The sequence below is a fragment of the Anomalospiza imberbis genome, chromosome 2, assembly GCF_031753505.1.
Source record: "Anomalospiza imberbis isolate Cuckoo-Finch-1a 21T00152 chromosome 2, ASM3175350v1, whole genome shotgun sequence".
In the NCBI taxonomy this organism is placed as follows: Eukaryota; Metazoa; Chordata; class Aves; order Passeriformes; family Viduidae; genus Anomalospiza; species Anomalospiza imberbis.
Genome location: NC_089682.1, coordinates 53792235 through 53808559, shown reverse-complemented (window position 1 = coordinate 53808559; position 16325 = coordinate 53792235). Strand labels below are relative to the sequence as shown.

Here is a 16325-nt window from a genome sequence, read left to right as displayed (position 1 = left end):
TCATAGCCAGTCCCATTTACAGCTGGTTTTGAATTAGGAGCCCATTAAGCTAAATGATAAAGCAAAATCTGTGAGTGAGCAAGGCCAGGATTCCCATTACAAATACACCTCCTAATCAACTTGCCAAGGCCATCCTGCACAGCTGTAGTTGATCCTTTAAAACACTTTCCCCTCTGTCTCTGAAGCTGTTATATTTTTACTGCTCCCCGGTCTCCTGAGATTGTCTTGAAGGACATCCTGGTGTGCCATCACTCCTGTGAGGAGTCTCCAGGAATTTGTGGTACCAAATGCTGGTGTATCTCCAGTGACCCAGGACACACCAAGAGGATTTTTCAGAGAGGGAAAGCAGAGTTTAAATACTCTGGGCCTCGCTTGTTTTCTGAAAGCCCTTACCAGCTTCTCTGTTGTGGGCCTTTAGCACAATTGCTGGTGCTTTTCATATTTACTTTTACTTTGCTGCTCACCTTCAAAGAAACCTTGGGCATAAAATTTTGTTAGACCTTTTTCTTCCTATGAGTTGATGTTCTGAAATGTAGTCCTCAGCCCTCAATTAAGCTGTTCCTCAATGACGAGAATCACAGCCTTCTTCCTCTTTCTCCCTCAATTTTCATTTCTGTTAATCCTCAGTAACACTTCCCTGCCCTGTGGGGTTTTGAGCATTAATTTAAAAGGAAGGTGATTTGAGACGAAGAGCGCTGTAGTCCTGCTAAGCATTGCTATCATTAGCTAGCTGCTGTGGAAACATCTTGCTTTCAGGCAAGCTAGAGACTCAGAACCAGCCCATTCAACTAAACAAATGGGACTTGAATTTGATGAGACACTTTCCTAAAATGCTGGTGGAGCCCAGCTGATTCAGCTCTCAACTGAGCTGTCCTTGATAAATTTTCCAGCTCTCCTGATTTTGCAGCCCGGCACTCAAAATGCCTTGAAATGTCTTCTGGGATGATGCCACATCATCACATCTTTCTGTCTGCATTGTAACATCATGTTATAACGGGCTGACACAAGACCTGGCTGTCACCAAGCAGGGGCCTTACTGCATCACCAGGTGCCCTTTCAAAAGGATTTTTCTTCTGGAAAAAGAGAATTTGTTTATTCCACACCACATCTGCCAATGGAAGGGCAATCATGGCCACTGTTGAACCTCAAAGGGACCTGTCACAAATATGGCAGTAGCTCCATCTTTGTCCTTCATCCTCCCTCGTCCTCAGCCCTTTGAACATGAACTCCTTTGCTTTGATTAGCACCTAGTGTCCACATCAGAATGGCTTGGCCAGACTGATGGGCTTCAAAACCTGTGAGTCTTCCTCACAGGAGTTTTGTGACTAGGGCTTGCCAGAGGCTAAGTAGGAGCTTTCTCAGTGTGGTTAGCTTGATGCCCTGGGAGCCACGCAAGGGGGATGTGGTGTTTCAGAAAGCTGCACATCCAGAGCTGCCCACAGGGCAACAAGTGTGTCAGTCTTTGGGGCCTGATCAGACAAAGTCACGGCCGTCAATAGGTTGACACAAGATTTATAGCAGTAGCATGTTAGCAATTAGCAGAGTGGGAGGGAAAAGGAGAATGAAGAGTCCTGCCTTTCTGCCAAAACATGCACTGATCGGAGAATGACCCTGTGTGACTGTAGATCATAGATAGTCTCCATTTAGCTGTAGCCTGTGTAACATGTACTGTCACTAATGCCTTCATCAGGTGGGTGGGAGCTGGGGGAAGGGAGAAAAGAGATGTTCATTTGGGTCTGATGGCCAGAGTGGGAAACAGAGAGCAGCTTTCTTTCTAATACCCTCTCCATCCTCTTTCCTCTCTCTGGGTGTCCTAGCTGTGCAGAAGAGAGCTCCTCTGTAGCAGTGGTCACCTCCCACTCATCTCTGCTCCCCTTTTGCTTTCAGTACTGCGTGGCCCTGCCGGTTCTGCTGAGCCGGCTGTTCTCGAGTCAGCAGGGTCTGCTTTGGCAGAAGGGTGGACATCTGAAGCCACCAAAGCTAATTAGAGAAGCAAGGGGTATTACAGCAGAGACTACAGGCTGTAAAGGGTCAACATTTTGTGGAGGTTTGCTGACTAGGCACTCAGCCCTGCCAGTATGATGTGACCAGCTGAAAAACCCATCTACCTCTGGAGCCCTCCTCACCGAGGCTTGAGGGTGCTTTCTCATTTGGGCTCCAGAAAAGGGTCAGTGAAAATCCAGGCCTTCAGGCCTGTGAAACAAACTGGTTGGCAGAGCTAGGGAAGCCACAGCATAGACAGGCCAAAACAGACAATCTTGTATCTTTGTGATCCCAACAGAGAAACAGAGAAAAAATAACAACCAGAAAAAAATAATGATCATAGGGACCAAGCACATGAGGGCATATTTGGAACCATGTCAAGTCTGGTATTCCCATAAGTCCTAAGACATTCAAGGGACATAGTTCAGCTGTACAGGTCACTCCACAGTGATGTGTGGCTGACTACTGAAGGCACGCCTCACTTCCCTGAAAGCTGCCTGAGCCCTGGGCACTGGCAGCTGATCACAGCCATGGCCCTGGGTGGGAAGCCCAACTCATGGCTCTCCTTGCTTCTCACGGGTGGTATCCGCCCAGATTTTCCAAAGAGCTCAGTGTCCATTTGGTGAGTGCAGAAGGGATTGGCCCTGCAGGATGGATGCTCAGACATACCGAGCTTCTCTTGCTGCTTAGGGTCAGTGTAAGTCCCTGCCAGCGCTGCAGGCACTGAGGGCTGGGACTGAAGTGGATGCCAAGCCTGTGGGGCCTGCAGACCAAGGGAACAGGGAGGACAAGGAAGGGTGAGGGCAGGCAGCCAACATCACAGTAATTGCTTCATGCTATTTCATAGGTACGAGGCAAGGGATGGCACTGTATCTTATTTTGGCTGCGTGGTTTAAAGTGAGTAATACCAAAGTCAGAGGTGATGATACTGTCTTCCAAAAGGAGGTAGAATGAATGTAGACAAAAACAGCAACTTAGGGAAAAGAGACATGCCAAGAATTGATGCCAAGCTACCAACATTGCTTGGTGGGTTTTGCTGAATAGCAACAGACAGCTTCTGTTTGTTGAGATTGCTTAGAAAATTAAAAGCCAATCTGCTTCTTCCCACCCCTCACAAAAAAAAAAAAAAAAAAAAAAAAAAAAAAAAAAAAAAAAAGTAGAGAAAAGAAACAAGCTTTCTTAGAGAAAAAAGAGAGACACAGGGGGAAAGAAAGATAAATGGCTTTACTGCCTGATCTGTTTCTGTACTTTTTGTTCATTATTTTAATTTAGATTGATTTATTCCAAAATGAGCCTTGGGTTGTATATATTTGCATAGTACAGTGCTGTGGAGAATCCAGTGAGTGAAGAAGATCAGCAGCAGAGGGTGGGAACTGAGACTGGAAGTCCCAGAAAGACATTCCTCCAAGCTGAGCCCTTGCAGTAGATAAGGAAGACGTTTCAAGGTCTGTGCAGTCAGCAGTGTGGCTTTGCATGCTTGCAGAACAGCCCTGCAGAGCAGAGGTCAGGGCACAGCAGTCAGGTGGGAGAGTGGAGCTTGGGTGGATCCAGTGTGGGAGAAACCATACAACTGCACTGCAGAGATTAGAAACAAACCCGTGGAAGAGCGACGGCTGTGGAAAACCAGTTGTCTGATAGGTACAGTGATAGTATTAGTGTTGTAGCATGGACAGAGTACCCTGCAGAGCAGATCTGGGGAAACATCTAACCCTCCTGAGTCAGATATCCCCAGGCCAGAGGACACTCATAGTCTGATACCATCTGCATGTTGGATGAACTTATGAAGCCATCAAGTGAGCCTTCCTCCTTTAGAGACATTGAAGACAACCTGTCCCCACTGCACAGCAGATGTGCTTAAATCTTTGCTCTCCCCCTCCTGTTCTCCTTATTTCTTGTGTTGACTGGCTGACTGGAACTGCAGAGGGCAGCAAGGAGGAGGATGAAAAACTGCCACTGGTGTCTTGATTTAATCCTTACACACACACACAAAAACTCCTCCAACCCCCATGAGAAAATGACCAAAGAGTAATTTCCACCTTCCTCTTCCTCGTCTTCGCCCTTCCATTTCCAGTGTAAACCACTCAAGAACTTGCCTAACAAGCTGGCCTCCCCTCTGGTTATTGTCCCAAGTGAACAGTCTCTCCATTCACTAACCCATGACGGTAAGTTGGTTTGGGAAGCAGCAGGTTTATCTCCCCAGCTCAGGCAGTGCCCTGGGCCCGCTTGTGAACCGGCTGCCATTCAGTGTCTGCTCTGCTGTTGATAAAGCACATTACACATGGCTGGGCTTGCATGATTAATACAGCTGTCTAAGCGCTCTCTCTAAAAACAAAAACAACCAGAAAGGAGAAGGGAGGTGTGGGATTTAGGAGGGAGGGAAGGAGGGTATGCATGGGGATAAAACCCAACCATTCCAAAGAAATCGGGCTTGCGGAAAAAAGCAGAGTGCTCTTGGAAGGCCTTCCCTCCCATGGGTGAGCAGGTCTGTCAGCAGAGCTCCCCTGCAAAAGGGAGAGGCCTTGTGGCAAGGTGAGCAAGGAGCAATGTGCATGGTCCTTCCCCAGCATCACTTGCATGTCCTTCTGCAGCCTGGGGAGTGGATGCATGGGTGGGAGCCAGGATCAGGCCCTGGAGAAGGATGTGCTCTGACCAGCACAAGTTCAGCAGGCTCTGGTCAGGCAGCTTCTCTGGTAGGTGTTGCAGCTACACAGGCACACTGACCAGTGGTGACACTGCCCAGCCACGTCACCATACTCACCCTGTGCTCAGAGGCACAGCCCACATGCACTGAGCAAGCTCCAGGCACCCGAGAACATCTAATGAGGAACAGGAATAGCTTCCTGCATCTTTCCCATTGCTCCTACTCATCTGGCTGAAGGCCTGCTCAGCAGCCTGTGTAAGCTGTATTAACTTTCCCTTTTTAATACTGGTCTGGGAATGGGCTGTGGGAAGCCAGGATGGCTTCCTGCTCTGGCTTTTCCAGGCCTGGGCCAGGTATTAAAGCCATGCTTGCACTGGTAGGGTGTTAAGGTGACCAGGAGTCTCACTCTGGGATTGTACACACACAGACACTTCCATATTTTGATGAAAACTACAGGGAACACAAGGTAATATTTACTTAGACCTCACACTTTAGAGACATATACCAGCACATGGGCCCAGCTTGACTGTCATGACATCTCTAAATCACTGAAATACTGAGAGTGATATCCCTAAGACCTCAATGACAGGCTGGGAAGACACTTCTATGCATATATTAGAGAAAGAGAGGGAGAGCAGAGGCTGCAGTAGGACTGGATTTCAGTATCAGAGTAACCTCAAGCACACTGGCCACCCTCTGCCCCAATTTAGTTCTTTTTCTGCTCCAGTCACCCCTATGCACGTCCCCTGCCTCTTCATTTCTGTCCACAGCCACTCAAATCTTTCCCATGCCATATATCCAGTAAAGCTTGTAGAAACCCATAAGCAGGGATGAAGTGAGTAAACAGACAGATGTGAAACTGATGAAAATATTAATTTTTCAAGAGGTTCCAGAGCCTTCAATTAGCAAACCTGCTTCCTAGGGCTGTGTGTGCTCTGCGTGAGGGGAGCTATGCTGTTTGTCCTCTATTGAGACACTGGGTTATGTGCTTGGCATCACCTTTGGTCTGCTGTGCCCAACATATGTGCTTGAGAGATGAGCAGGAGAGGGATTGCTTTTTCCTTGGAAAGCAAAACACAGAAAAAGCTCAGATCTTCCCCATAATGACTCCTGAAGAAGTCTGTGCTATGTGATTTGTTTGATTGTTTGTTTGTTTGGTTGGTTTATTCTTTGCTTGTAGAATGAGAGTCTTTAATGTGTGATTTGAAGACAATGCAGTTTTAAGTATCTGATTTTGTATCAGTCACTGGGGAAGCTTAGGTTTGGGGGGCAGTTTTTTTTTTTTTAAATAAACCTTCAGTTGCTAGGGTAATGAAAAGGGTGGGAGAAAAATTCTTCAGCTATGATAAAACATTGAAACTTTTTATATACACAAGACAGATCTGATGATGAAAGATCTGTGTAACCTTGAAACAAAGGTGGTCTTCTATCCACCACCAACCTCACTGGTCAGGATAACAGTTCCATTTTAGACTAGGACCAGCTCCAGGGTAAATGGTGTAAGCAGACAGCTCTTGAGCACCACGACCTTCTCAGAAAGACACTGAGAAATACAGTTTCAGGGATATTCTTCAGACCTTAGGGAAGGATGGGCAAGCTGCATTACAGAATGAGTCTTCATTCCTCTAAGACATGAGGTATGATAGATAAGTACTTCGTACACCATGAATGAGCTCCAAAACATGGGGAAGAGCTGTTCAGTGCTAAAAAATCATGAGCAAATTCTGAAATACATTAAACTGAGTGCAAAGATTGATAGACACCAGAGACATTTTCTTAATCTTGTTGGAGAGTTGCTGGAGGGCATCCTCCCCAACTTACACAGTGGTACTGGCACCTCTAGGAAAGCGAGCCTATTGCCACTGCAGTCACAGTCAAGTTTTAATTACAGGAGCAGAACTGGTAGTGACAATGGGGAATGAGCAGGCAATGAGCAAAATAGCTTCAACAATGAGAACAGGGAAGAAAAAATGTGTCTTCTTCTAAGAGGAGGGGGGAGGAACAGGAAAGAAATAAGAAAAAAAGCCCCAGATGAACCCTAGTAAGTAGAAGCTGGTAATCCCTAAAGCCTCGGAGTAGAGTGCAAAGCCCTGGAAGAAAGAAATTAATAACTTTCAAAGTATGACCTTGAAAATGGAATTAACAGTATTCCTTCCTTTTAAGCCTTCATGATAATAAAGATTTCATCTTCTGAAGCCCCGGCAAGAGAGTCAACAGACTAGGAAAAGTTGCTTCCTGCAGAGCAGCTGGCAAGTGCAAACCCTAAGACCCCTACAGGCCCCAGGAAGTGAGATGATAGAGACACCTGCATGATGCACATCCTCTTTGCTTTGTGCCTTCTGCTTTGCTGGTGGGGTTTTTTCCTCCCACCTCCACCTCCCATTTTTGGTCCTATTCTTTGCTCGAGAAGCAGAACTCCAGCCTTCACTGTAAGCAGAGTCAGCTATCAACAATATGGAGCCCAGAGCTTCTCAGAGTGGACAGCACCTGAAAAAAACAGCAGGCTGGCTATACTTAGTTTGTCATCACTCCTTCCTTCCCAGCACAGACAAGTTCTCCAAGCCCATCCCATGCTGCTTTCTGGCTTCTCTTCCATTCAGAAACTCATGGGGACAATTACTCTCTAACACCAGATTTTACCTTGCACTCCCTGGCAGGATCCCAAGGGCAGATTCCCCAAAGCAAATCAAAAGCCAGGAGCTCTCTGATGCCCTTTGAACCTTCTCTGTAGGCTCTCTTCCATCAGCAAACTGCAGATATGTCAAGCTCTGGAGTCTTGTTAATGTAAATAAGAGAAAAACTGGCACCCGCATTTTGGTTTACTCAGATGATGAGATTGGCATATGTGGATGTGAAACATATAGATGGGTGGATGATTTTTTCCTTTAGGAATGTATCTGCTCTCTGCTTGCATCTCAAATGATCCTTTTTAAGGATCTGTGCTGGGACTCTCAAAAGTAACGGGTTCAGTTTTTGCTGGTGATGATCATGGTGCACACATTTGGAGGCACGCCTCTGGTGAACTTGTGGGTTTACTTAGACATCTGCCCTCATTTGCCTTTTGAGCAAGGCTTATGTGTCATGGCACAAGCCTCCATCCCCCTCTCTAATGGGCCCCTTCAAGGGTGCTACTGGTGTTACAAAAAGGAGCTGGAGGGAGTGGAGAGACACTACCTGTGTGGAGGCAGTAGAATAATAGGATGGCTTGGGTTGGAAGGGATCTTAAAGACCATCTAGTTTCAAATCCCCTGCTATGGGCAGGGCACCTTCCACTAGACCAGGTTGCTCAAATCCCATTCAATCCAGCACTGAACATTTCCAGGGATGGGATATCCACAGTTTCTGTGAATGCCTCACTACTCTCATAGTGAAGAATTTCTTCCTTATATACAATCTAAATCTACCCTATTTCAGTGTAAGACCATTATCCCTTGTCCTATCACTACACACCCTTGCAAAAAGCCCTCCTCCAGCTCTTGTCAGCCCCTTTTAGGTACTGGAAGACCATGGTGAGGTCTCATGGAGCCTTCTCTTCTCAAGGCTGAAGAACTTTGACTCTCTCAGCCTCTCTGCTTCTCTGCCTCTCTTCATAGAAGAGGTGCTCCAGTCCTCTGAGAATCTTCATGGCTCTTCTCTGGACAGCAACAGGTCCATTTTCCTGTTGGGGGCCCATCATAAGTGGAATAAGTAGAGTGGGTTGCAAACTTCACCACCAACCCCTGCACCCTCGGTTTCTGCTGCCGTAGTGGGTAGATATCCTGCATTGTATGTGTCTTCCAAAGAGGTTTTGCCAAGGATGCAGATGTAGTAGTTGTGGAAAGATGCAGGCTGGTGGGACCAGATTCCGTGCCACATCCATGTGGCCGTCCGTGGCTGGCTCAGCGGCGCTGGCTCGGAGCGCGCAGAGCTGGCACCCGCCCAGGGGGACCCGGGCTTCTCCCGGGCGGGAGTGCAAAGCCGCCGAGCCCCGGCTGTTATTCCCGGCGTTTCCCGTGCCGTCGCCAGCCCGGAGGCTGCCTGGATTGCGAGGCGGGTTTGGTGTCCTTCGGCTGCCACCTCGCGGGGAAGGAGCGGCGCTTCGGCGTCGGCGGACGGGCGGGGACAGAGGGACAGAGACCCGCAGCGAGCGGCCGGCCCAGGGAGGGTGACAGACATGACGAGTACGAGCGCTGTTCCCCGGCATGAGGCCCCGGCCCTGGCAGCACACCTTCGCTTGCTGCTGCTTTTCGCACCTGCTTTGGCGTCTGAGCTTCTCCGGGCGCCACATCCATACCCGAACAGCTCTGCTGGAAACCCCACTTTTCCCCCGCAGTTCTGAGGCCATGCTGGTACTGGCTGCCTGCCTTTGCAGTCCTGGCACTGATGCCCTCTTCCCATAAGCATCATAACTCCCCTCTACCTGTCTCGCTCATCCTTGCTTTCCCCTGCCTGGTCAGGACCTAATTTCTTCTCTTTATCTCCCCTTTTCCCAGGACCTGTTCTCATTACTTACCTAACCTTTGTGCTTAAGTAACATCATCCATTTCCCCATCCTCACCCTGGCTGACCTCTCCTCCCCTTGCCCTCTTCCATGTCATGAGCTGAGCATTCCAACATTGCCATTTCAGCTGAAGATCTTCCCTGGTATCGTTTCCTGTGCTGTAGCCCAGCATTGGTACAAGTGCAAAGTTCATCCTGTCACCTCAGTCCACATTTCCCCCTTCCTATATCTCTCATCATAGCAGCCTTTTCCCGTGCCTCTGCCCAGATGCACTTATGTATTTTTCAACTCCTCATGCAGCCTCCAAGCCCCAGTGGGCACTGTAAGTTTTAAGAGGCCAACACAAGCCATGAGGCAAGGCCTGTGCAGGGCTAGCCTTCCAACCTCAGACACTGCTGCAGAAGCAGGGTATGTTGCAAGTTTTTGTGATTAAAAAAATCTCATTTGTCCCTTTCCTGGGAAGATCTGTACACTCCACAGCTAATTCTTCCCACACTGAGTAGTTTCCTTAGCCTGGGTCTCCCATAGTGAGCAGAGGAGGCTGCAGAGCAAGGAGTGACCGAGACAGTTTTAATCTAGCCAGTTCAGGTAGCAACTAATAGGAGGCGGCATGCCAGGCCACCTGTTAATGCCAAGGTCCTAAAGTCACAGGAGAACATAGCACCCAAATTTAATGTGGGGCCACAATGTCATTGCTGGCAGCTGACTGCTGCTGTGTTTCTTCAAAAGCTGAGGGAGGCTGTGGATATGGAAGTCTCCAGGCAGTCCAGAAGTGACCAGACAAGTTCTCAGAAGAAGAAATTAATCCCAAAGGGGTGCAGCTTCTTCTGGCTCATAATGACTGTGAAGCATCTGAGGTCGGCCAGTATGATGCCATGCTGGCCACATGCTCCTGGCTGGCCCCCACCCAGCCCCCACAGAGGACAGCACTGAAGGTTAGACAAGTCTCTTGGACTGACCCAGCAAAGGTCTTTCCTTGTGGTGTGTTCCTCAGGCTGTTTTTGAGGATGAGAGCAACTCTTGGCTTTGCAATCTGGCTGTGGTTTGCTCTGAATCTAAACAGCACCCTGCTTTTCTCATCTTCCTCTGCCATCTAATCCAAGTCCCCCATCCTTCTCACTGAGTCTTTTCCTACACTCTTCATGGCAGGAGGAGCAGTTCTTGAACCACCACACACACAAGCATTACAGCTATCCCACACCAAGCCTGGTGCAGTAGCACACACCCCACGTCCTCTCTAGTGAAACCTTGGCTAGGCTGGCTTGCAGCCCTCTGCACATGAGGGCATGCAGCAACTCTTCTGCCCCATGCTGCGTGGGACAGTTTGCCTGCAGGAGTGTTAGGCACTAGGCCCATTTCTGATGTCCCAAATTGAAGGGTCTTGCCACCCCTTCTGCATCTTCACTCAGAAGTATGTGGAAGCTCTCCCAGAAACGTTAGGGGGTACTTCTGGAGCCTCTCTGTGCCAGGCTGTTGTTCTGGGCTGTTGCCCACAGGCAGGTGGGCAGAACAGTGAGGCCACCGTGGCATGGCTCTGTTTTTCCCATTGTTAAATTTAAGGATTCAGCTAGGGTTACAGTGTCTTGGGGAGAGGGGTTGGATGGGGGCTGCATATGGTCCCTTTCAGCCATGTAAGAACTGCAGCTCTGTAAATCTTGGCCAAAGCTACTTTGTGGCACGGCACCAATGCAGATCACCCAGGCTGAACGTGTGGCACAAAGAAAGCCTTGGAAACACAAGATGCAGTGTCCCATGAGGCTGTTGCAGCACAGTTAGGCACCATGGCAGAGCTCCAGCTGCCTCTGCACCAGGTATCCAAATATCTCACATTTGGAGCAAGGAATAGCAGTGCAGTTGTTCTGCCCTTGACAGTTTTCAGTCTGCTCCTTCTTGATTTGCTTAATGGGATCTGACTCGGTCAGCATTTAGGGTCTGGGGTCCCTTAGGGTTTAGCTGTGAAATGCTGCCAGATATTCATTTAGCTCATCAGCATTAGAAACCCAATTTCCTCCCCTTCAAAGCTGTTGCGTGGTCATGGACTTGACAGTGCTGCCCAATTGCCGGGGCGGGGTGGGGAGGATGAATAGCCCGGGATATTCTAGCAAATTCCCAGAGCACAGGCTCAAGGTCAGCGAAGCGGGAGACCGCAGGGACAGCCCCGAAGCTCCCGGTGCCAGCGGACAGGGAGCAGCGCTGTGCAGCCGGGGCTCTTTCAGGGGGGCTTTCTGCGGGTCTCCACCGGCGGGGGCGGCTCCGCGCGGCGGCCGCCAGAGGGCGCCCGAGACCGCGGGCTGGCCCTCGCTGCTGCGGGACCGGGATGGCGAGGGGATGCGACATGGGGGCGACGGGACCGGGATGGCGAGGGGCTGCGACATGGGGGCGACGGGACCGCGATGGCGAGGGAATGCGACATGGGGGCGACGGGACCGGGATGGCGAGGGGATGCGACATGGGGGCTATGGGACCGGGATGGCGAGGGGCTGCGACATGGGGGCGACGGGACCGGGATGGCGAGGGGATGCGACATGGGGGCTATGGGACCGGGATGGCGAGGGGCTGCGACATGGGGGCGACGGGACCGGGATGGCGAGGGGATGCGACATGGGGGCTATGGGACCGGGATGGCGAGGGGCTGCGACATGGGGGCGACGGGACCGGGATGGCGAGGGGCTGCGACATGGGGGCTGCGGGACCGGGATGGCGAGGGGCTGCGACATGGGGGCGACGGGACCGGGATGGCGAGGGGCTGCGACATGGGGGCGACGGGACCGGGATGGCGAGGGGCTGCGACATGGGGGCTATGGGACCGGGACGGCGAGGGGCTGCGACATGGGGGCGACGGGACCGGGATGGCGAGGGGCTGCGACATGGGGGCGACGGGACCGGGATGGCGAGGGGCTGCGACATGGGGGCGACGGGACCGGGATGGCGAGGGGCTGCGACATGGGGGCTATGGGACCGGGACGGCGAGGGGCTGCGACATGGGGGCTGCGGGACCGGGATGGCGAGGGGGTTGTGAAACCGGGACGCTGAGGGGATGTGCGGGGATGGCGAGGCGCTACAGAGCAGGGGGTTTGCGAGGGTTCTGTACGCTGGGGGCTGCCGGGATGGGGGATTGCGGGGGCTCTGTGCGCTGGGGCTGCGGTGTGCACCTGGGGGAGCCGTGCCACGCGTGCCTGTCCCCATGTGCACGTCCCGCCGTGCAGCAGGGTGGGGATGGGCACGCTAGGGGAGGGCAGTGTGCGGGTGGGGGGTGCGAATCAGGTGTGCGGGTTGTGCAGCACACCGTGGCCGCTGTGGGGGCTGGCACTGTCCCCCCAGCGTGGGCGCTCACCCGTGGCCCTGTGGGTGCGGGAGGGGCGTGCACAGCCCACAGCAGCAGCTGCTCGTGCACACACATGGAGAAGCCATCATGCAAACATGGGCTGGCACAGCCTGAGGTGTGCCTGGGAGGGAAGGGTGACAGTGATAGAATGAATTGAAAATAGATGCTATTTCCTGCAGAAAATCTCGCTCAAAGATAAGCATTTTATTTTCTTCCAGCACTTTCCCTCTCTTTCTTATTACACTTGAGCAATTGTTGTCCTCCAAAACATTATTTTGTGATAGTCCCCACATTTTTGCAGTACTTGTGACAATTAATGTAGCACCCACGGTGTGTACTCTATGTGCTGTAAAACCCAGAGATTCCATGTGGCCCCTAGGGTTATGTGCAGAGGCCACACTGGATCCCAGTGCTCCCAGTCAGCATAACACAGTGCCCAGCATCTGCATGGCCTGCTGGTGAGAACAGCTGCTGGTGTTAGCCTGTGGTGTGGCACACAAGATGAGCAGGACTGCACATGGAGAGGTTTCTGCAGCCATCTGACTGGGACACACAGGGAGCCACAAGAACATGTATCATTTTACATCTCTGAAGATGGGAGTTTTGGCTTTTCAAATCCCTCAAACTTAGACACACAAGCTCAAGCAGAACAGAAGCTGGTGTGACCCTCTCCCAGGTCCTCCATCACACCACATGTGTTTGTCCTCTCTTATACATGGATATGGCAGAGGCTCATCTCTTCACCACATCACCACCAAACCACACCATGCCGTGGCCCTGCCCCCAGTCCCCACCAAGCTCACAAACTCTGATCCATGCATTTAGATGCATTAAGGCAACAGTACCCAGACAAGGCCAAATGTCCCCTTGCCTCTGCTGTGCTGGGTGTGCAGTGCTTTGCCACCATTGGTGCAAATGCCCTTGCTCTGGTTGCATGGACACCCTAGAAAAGTGGCAAAGAGAAGGAATGGTTGTCATGAGTATGATATGTACATGTCCATGTATGTGTTAAGACAAATAGTATTTAAGCCAGATAGTAAAAATGTGGTGGCTGATTTTTTTTTTTTTTTTTTTTTTTTTTTTTTTTTTTTTTTTTTTTGTGGGCAACAAACACACCCTGCCTAGTGTGCTCTTGTTTATTTGTTGGGCCAGAAGAGTCATGCTTTGTGCCAAAAAGGGATGCAAAAGGTCACAAACAGCCAGCACACCATTTTTTGACTGAGAGATACTTTTTCTGAAACACAGGTGAGGTAGGGGTAGTAGCTGAACTGAAACTTGTTCCTGAGTTTAGGGGAGGAAATAAAACAAGTGAAAAAACCAAGTGTTGTAGGATTTGTGTGACAAGACATAAAAGATGTAAGTGGACTAACTGAAAAAAGAAGCCATAGATGGAACATAAATTTTCCACACAAATCAGCACGTACTTACTTAATAATGAAAGAAAAGAACCGGGACACAAACAGCTACTCTAGTCAGCTACCTTAGGAAGAAATCAGACAAATGAAAGTGGAGACATCCCTCTTGGATTTGCTGCCTTTTAGTCACCAGCTTGAGTTTAATAGTGACTGTGCTGCTGAGCAAGCCTGTGGCACCTGTGCTCCACCCAGGAAGCAGGGCTCTTCACCTCTGCAGGTTGTGAGGGAGCACTTCACAACCTCCTGTACTTCAGTACTTCCTGTACTCCTGTACTTCAGTCTCATGGAGCTCTCCTGAACAGGGCCTTTTTTAAATTTTTTTTTGCTCCCCTCTGCCATAAGAAACAGCTTTTCTTGGTAGTAAGCATGATTTCTTTCTTCCACAGCAGGATCAGTTCCAACATAAAACCTCACCTCCGTCTCCACACTCCAGCATCTTAGAGGCACATATACATACAAATGCACACGTACATGTGCGTACATGCATACGTACATGAGCACTTCGTGTGCACATATGCATGGTGAGCCTGCATTTACAGACCCACAGCCACATGCACCTCCCTGACCAGTTATAAAGAAAAGGCTGCCGAGGCTTGGGATTGCAGGGTGAATTTAAAAAAGCATCACTGCCATTAAAGCCATCCAGAAAAGGGAACCCATAAATGAGAGGATGAATGAGAAGATGTCAGGAGTGTTAGCGCTTAATATTCCCAGAGCGAGGCTGCATTATTTGTTGCTGCAGCAGCGCGCTCCTCCCTGCCCCCTCTGACGGAGCCTGCAGAGGCGCATGCACACACGTGTAACTTCATTTCCCACCCTCATGAAAAATCAACCTCCCTGGCATACCCTGCACCCTCACCCCAGAGGTGTCGTGCCACGGGGCCGTAAGTGCCACAGCGAAGCCTTCCTCCACCCGATTCAGAAACAAATCATTAGAGTGCAGCCCTGGGAGGGAGGGGAGCTGTTTGTTGGTTGGGCCCGTGTTTTGTTGATCAGACCACGGCTATGAATCAGCTCCTGTGGAGCTGGAGTCTGCCTGCAGACAGGTACTGGCCACTGCGCAGAATTACAATGAGTCCTGGCATCTCAGGGCCACCACTGGGAAGGCAGCGGAGCAGGCAGATGTGGGGGTGGTGACCATCTGCAAGGTGTGAACCATATCCCTGCACTGGAAGGCCAGTAGCTCCCAGCTGAAGGCACAGCAAGGGCTGGGATGTGGTCAGCAGCCAGGGTTGAGCCTTCCCACTTGCTCCAGGCCCTTTTCCTCTAGTGTGGGTGTTGTTTAGGGAGAGCCACATGCCACTGGAGTGTTGGGCTGAGGGAAGGAGGATGCTGATGAGCTGGCAGGCAGCAGCCTGTAGCTGGGCTGGAGGGAGGCTCACCAAGGTGGGAAGACAGCTGTGCCCTGCAGCCCAAACCCACCACTGCAGGAGCAGCCTGGGACTGAAGCGCTGTGTTCCTGTGTCGCCCCCATCTCACCCAGCCTCATGTAATCTTGTCTTCTTTTCTCTCCCTTCTCGCACCCTGCAGGACCCGGCACAGGGAGAGTAGACAACGGCTCCATGAGTTTGGCCGTCCCACTGTGGCTTCTGGCAGCGTCCCTGCTCTGCCTACTCAGCAAATGTTAATACAAATCAGAATTTAAATAATAATATTAATAATAATTAAAAAAACAACACGACAACAACAACAACAACACACAAAACAAAACGCGTTATACAGGAGACAGAGCGAAGAGAGGGGAGAGAGAAAAAAGAGGGGGGGAGAGAGAGAGACGACTGTTTCTTTCACAACTTTTGTGTGTTCAGGAGCGAAGAGGGGGGAGAGGAAAAATTACAGCAAAGAAGACTCAGCAACATTTAATCCAAAACCTGAAAAGCCGGCTGTCAAGTCATCGACTGCCTAGGAGGCAACACGAAGCGAGGGAGAGAATGGGGCACCAGCAAGAATCGTGTCGCCAGAGGATGCTGCAATGTAAACAATCCAACAAAACCTGCAAAGCCAATCAAAAAGAAGATCCCTTTTCTTTTCTCTCCTCCTTCCTCTTTTCCATACTCCCTCACTTTCCTTCCTTCCTCCTCTTTCTTTCTTTTGCAGAAAGAGGTCTTTGCTTCGGTGTCTATAGCCATTTAACTTTTTGGATGCCCTGGGTCATTTTTTGTGAGCTAATGCTCCACTAGTTCATACTTTTAAAAACAAATTAAAAAAAAAAAAAAAAGATAAAAAAAAAAAAATAACAGCCACAAACCAGAGCAAGTCACCTGAAGCTCTCTGCACACTGGTGTCCTGTGAAGAACCCCTTCCTCTCTTCACTTCACCCTGCGCTCATGTGCACCCAGCCCTTGCTAAATACCTTATTTCCTGTCCCCTCCTTCATGCAACATCACCCCCACAGGCCTAATCTAAAGCTGTGTCAACTCTACTTTTCTTTTTTTTCTTTTAAAATCCTCTTCCTTCCCCCCCTCAATTCAACCAGGTGTC

The 16325-nt window shown here is 50.3% G+C and overlaps 1 protein-coding gene across 7 annotated transcripts in view; it reads left to right on the top strand.

Moving 5' to 3' along the window:
- The window catches only part of LSAMP (limbic system associated membrane protein), a 981452-nt gene extending 965371 nt beyond the window's left edge, over positions 1–16081 (top strand). For all 7 annotated transcript variants that reach the window (XM_068181115.1, XM_068181112.1, XM_068181113.1 and 4 more), the window contains one exon: positions 15375–16081. In XM_068181115.1, coding sequence (XP_068037216.1) covers positions 15375–15472 — 98 coding nt within the window. In that variant the 3' untranslated portion in view covers positions 15473–16081. The remainder of the gene's footprint in view (positions 1–15374) is intronic.
- The last annotated feature ends 244 nt before the right edge of the window (positions 16082–16325 follow it).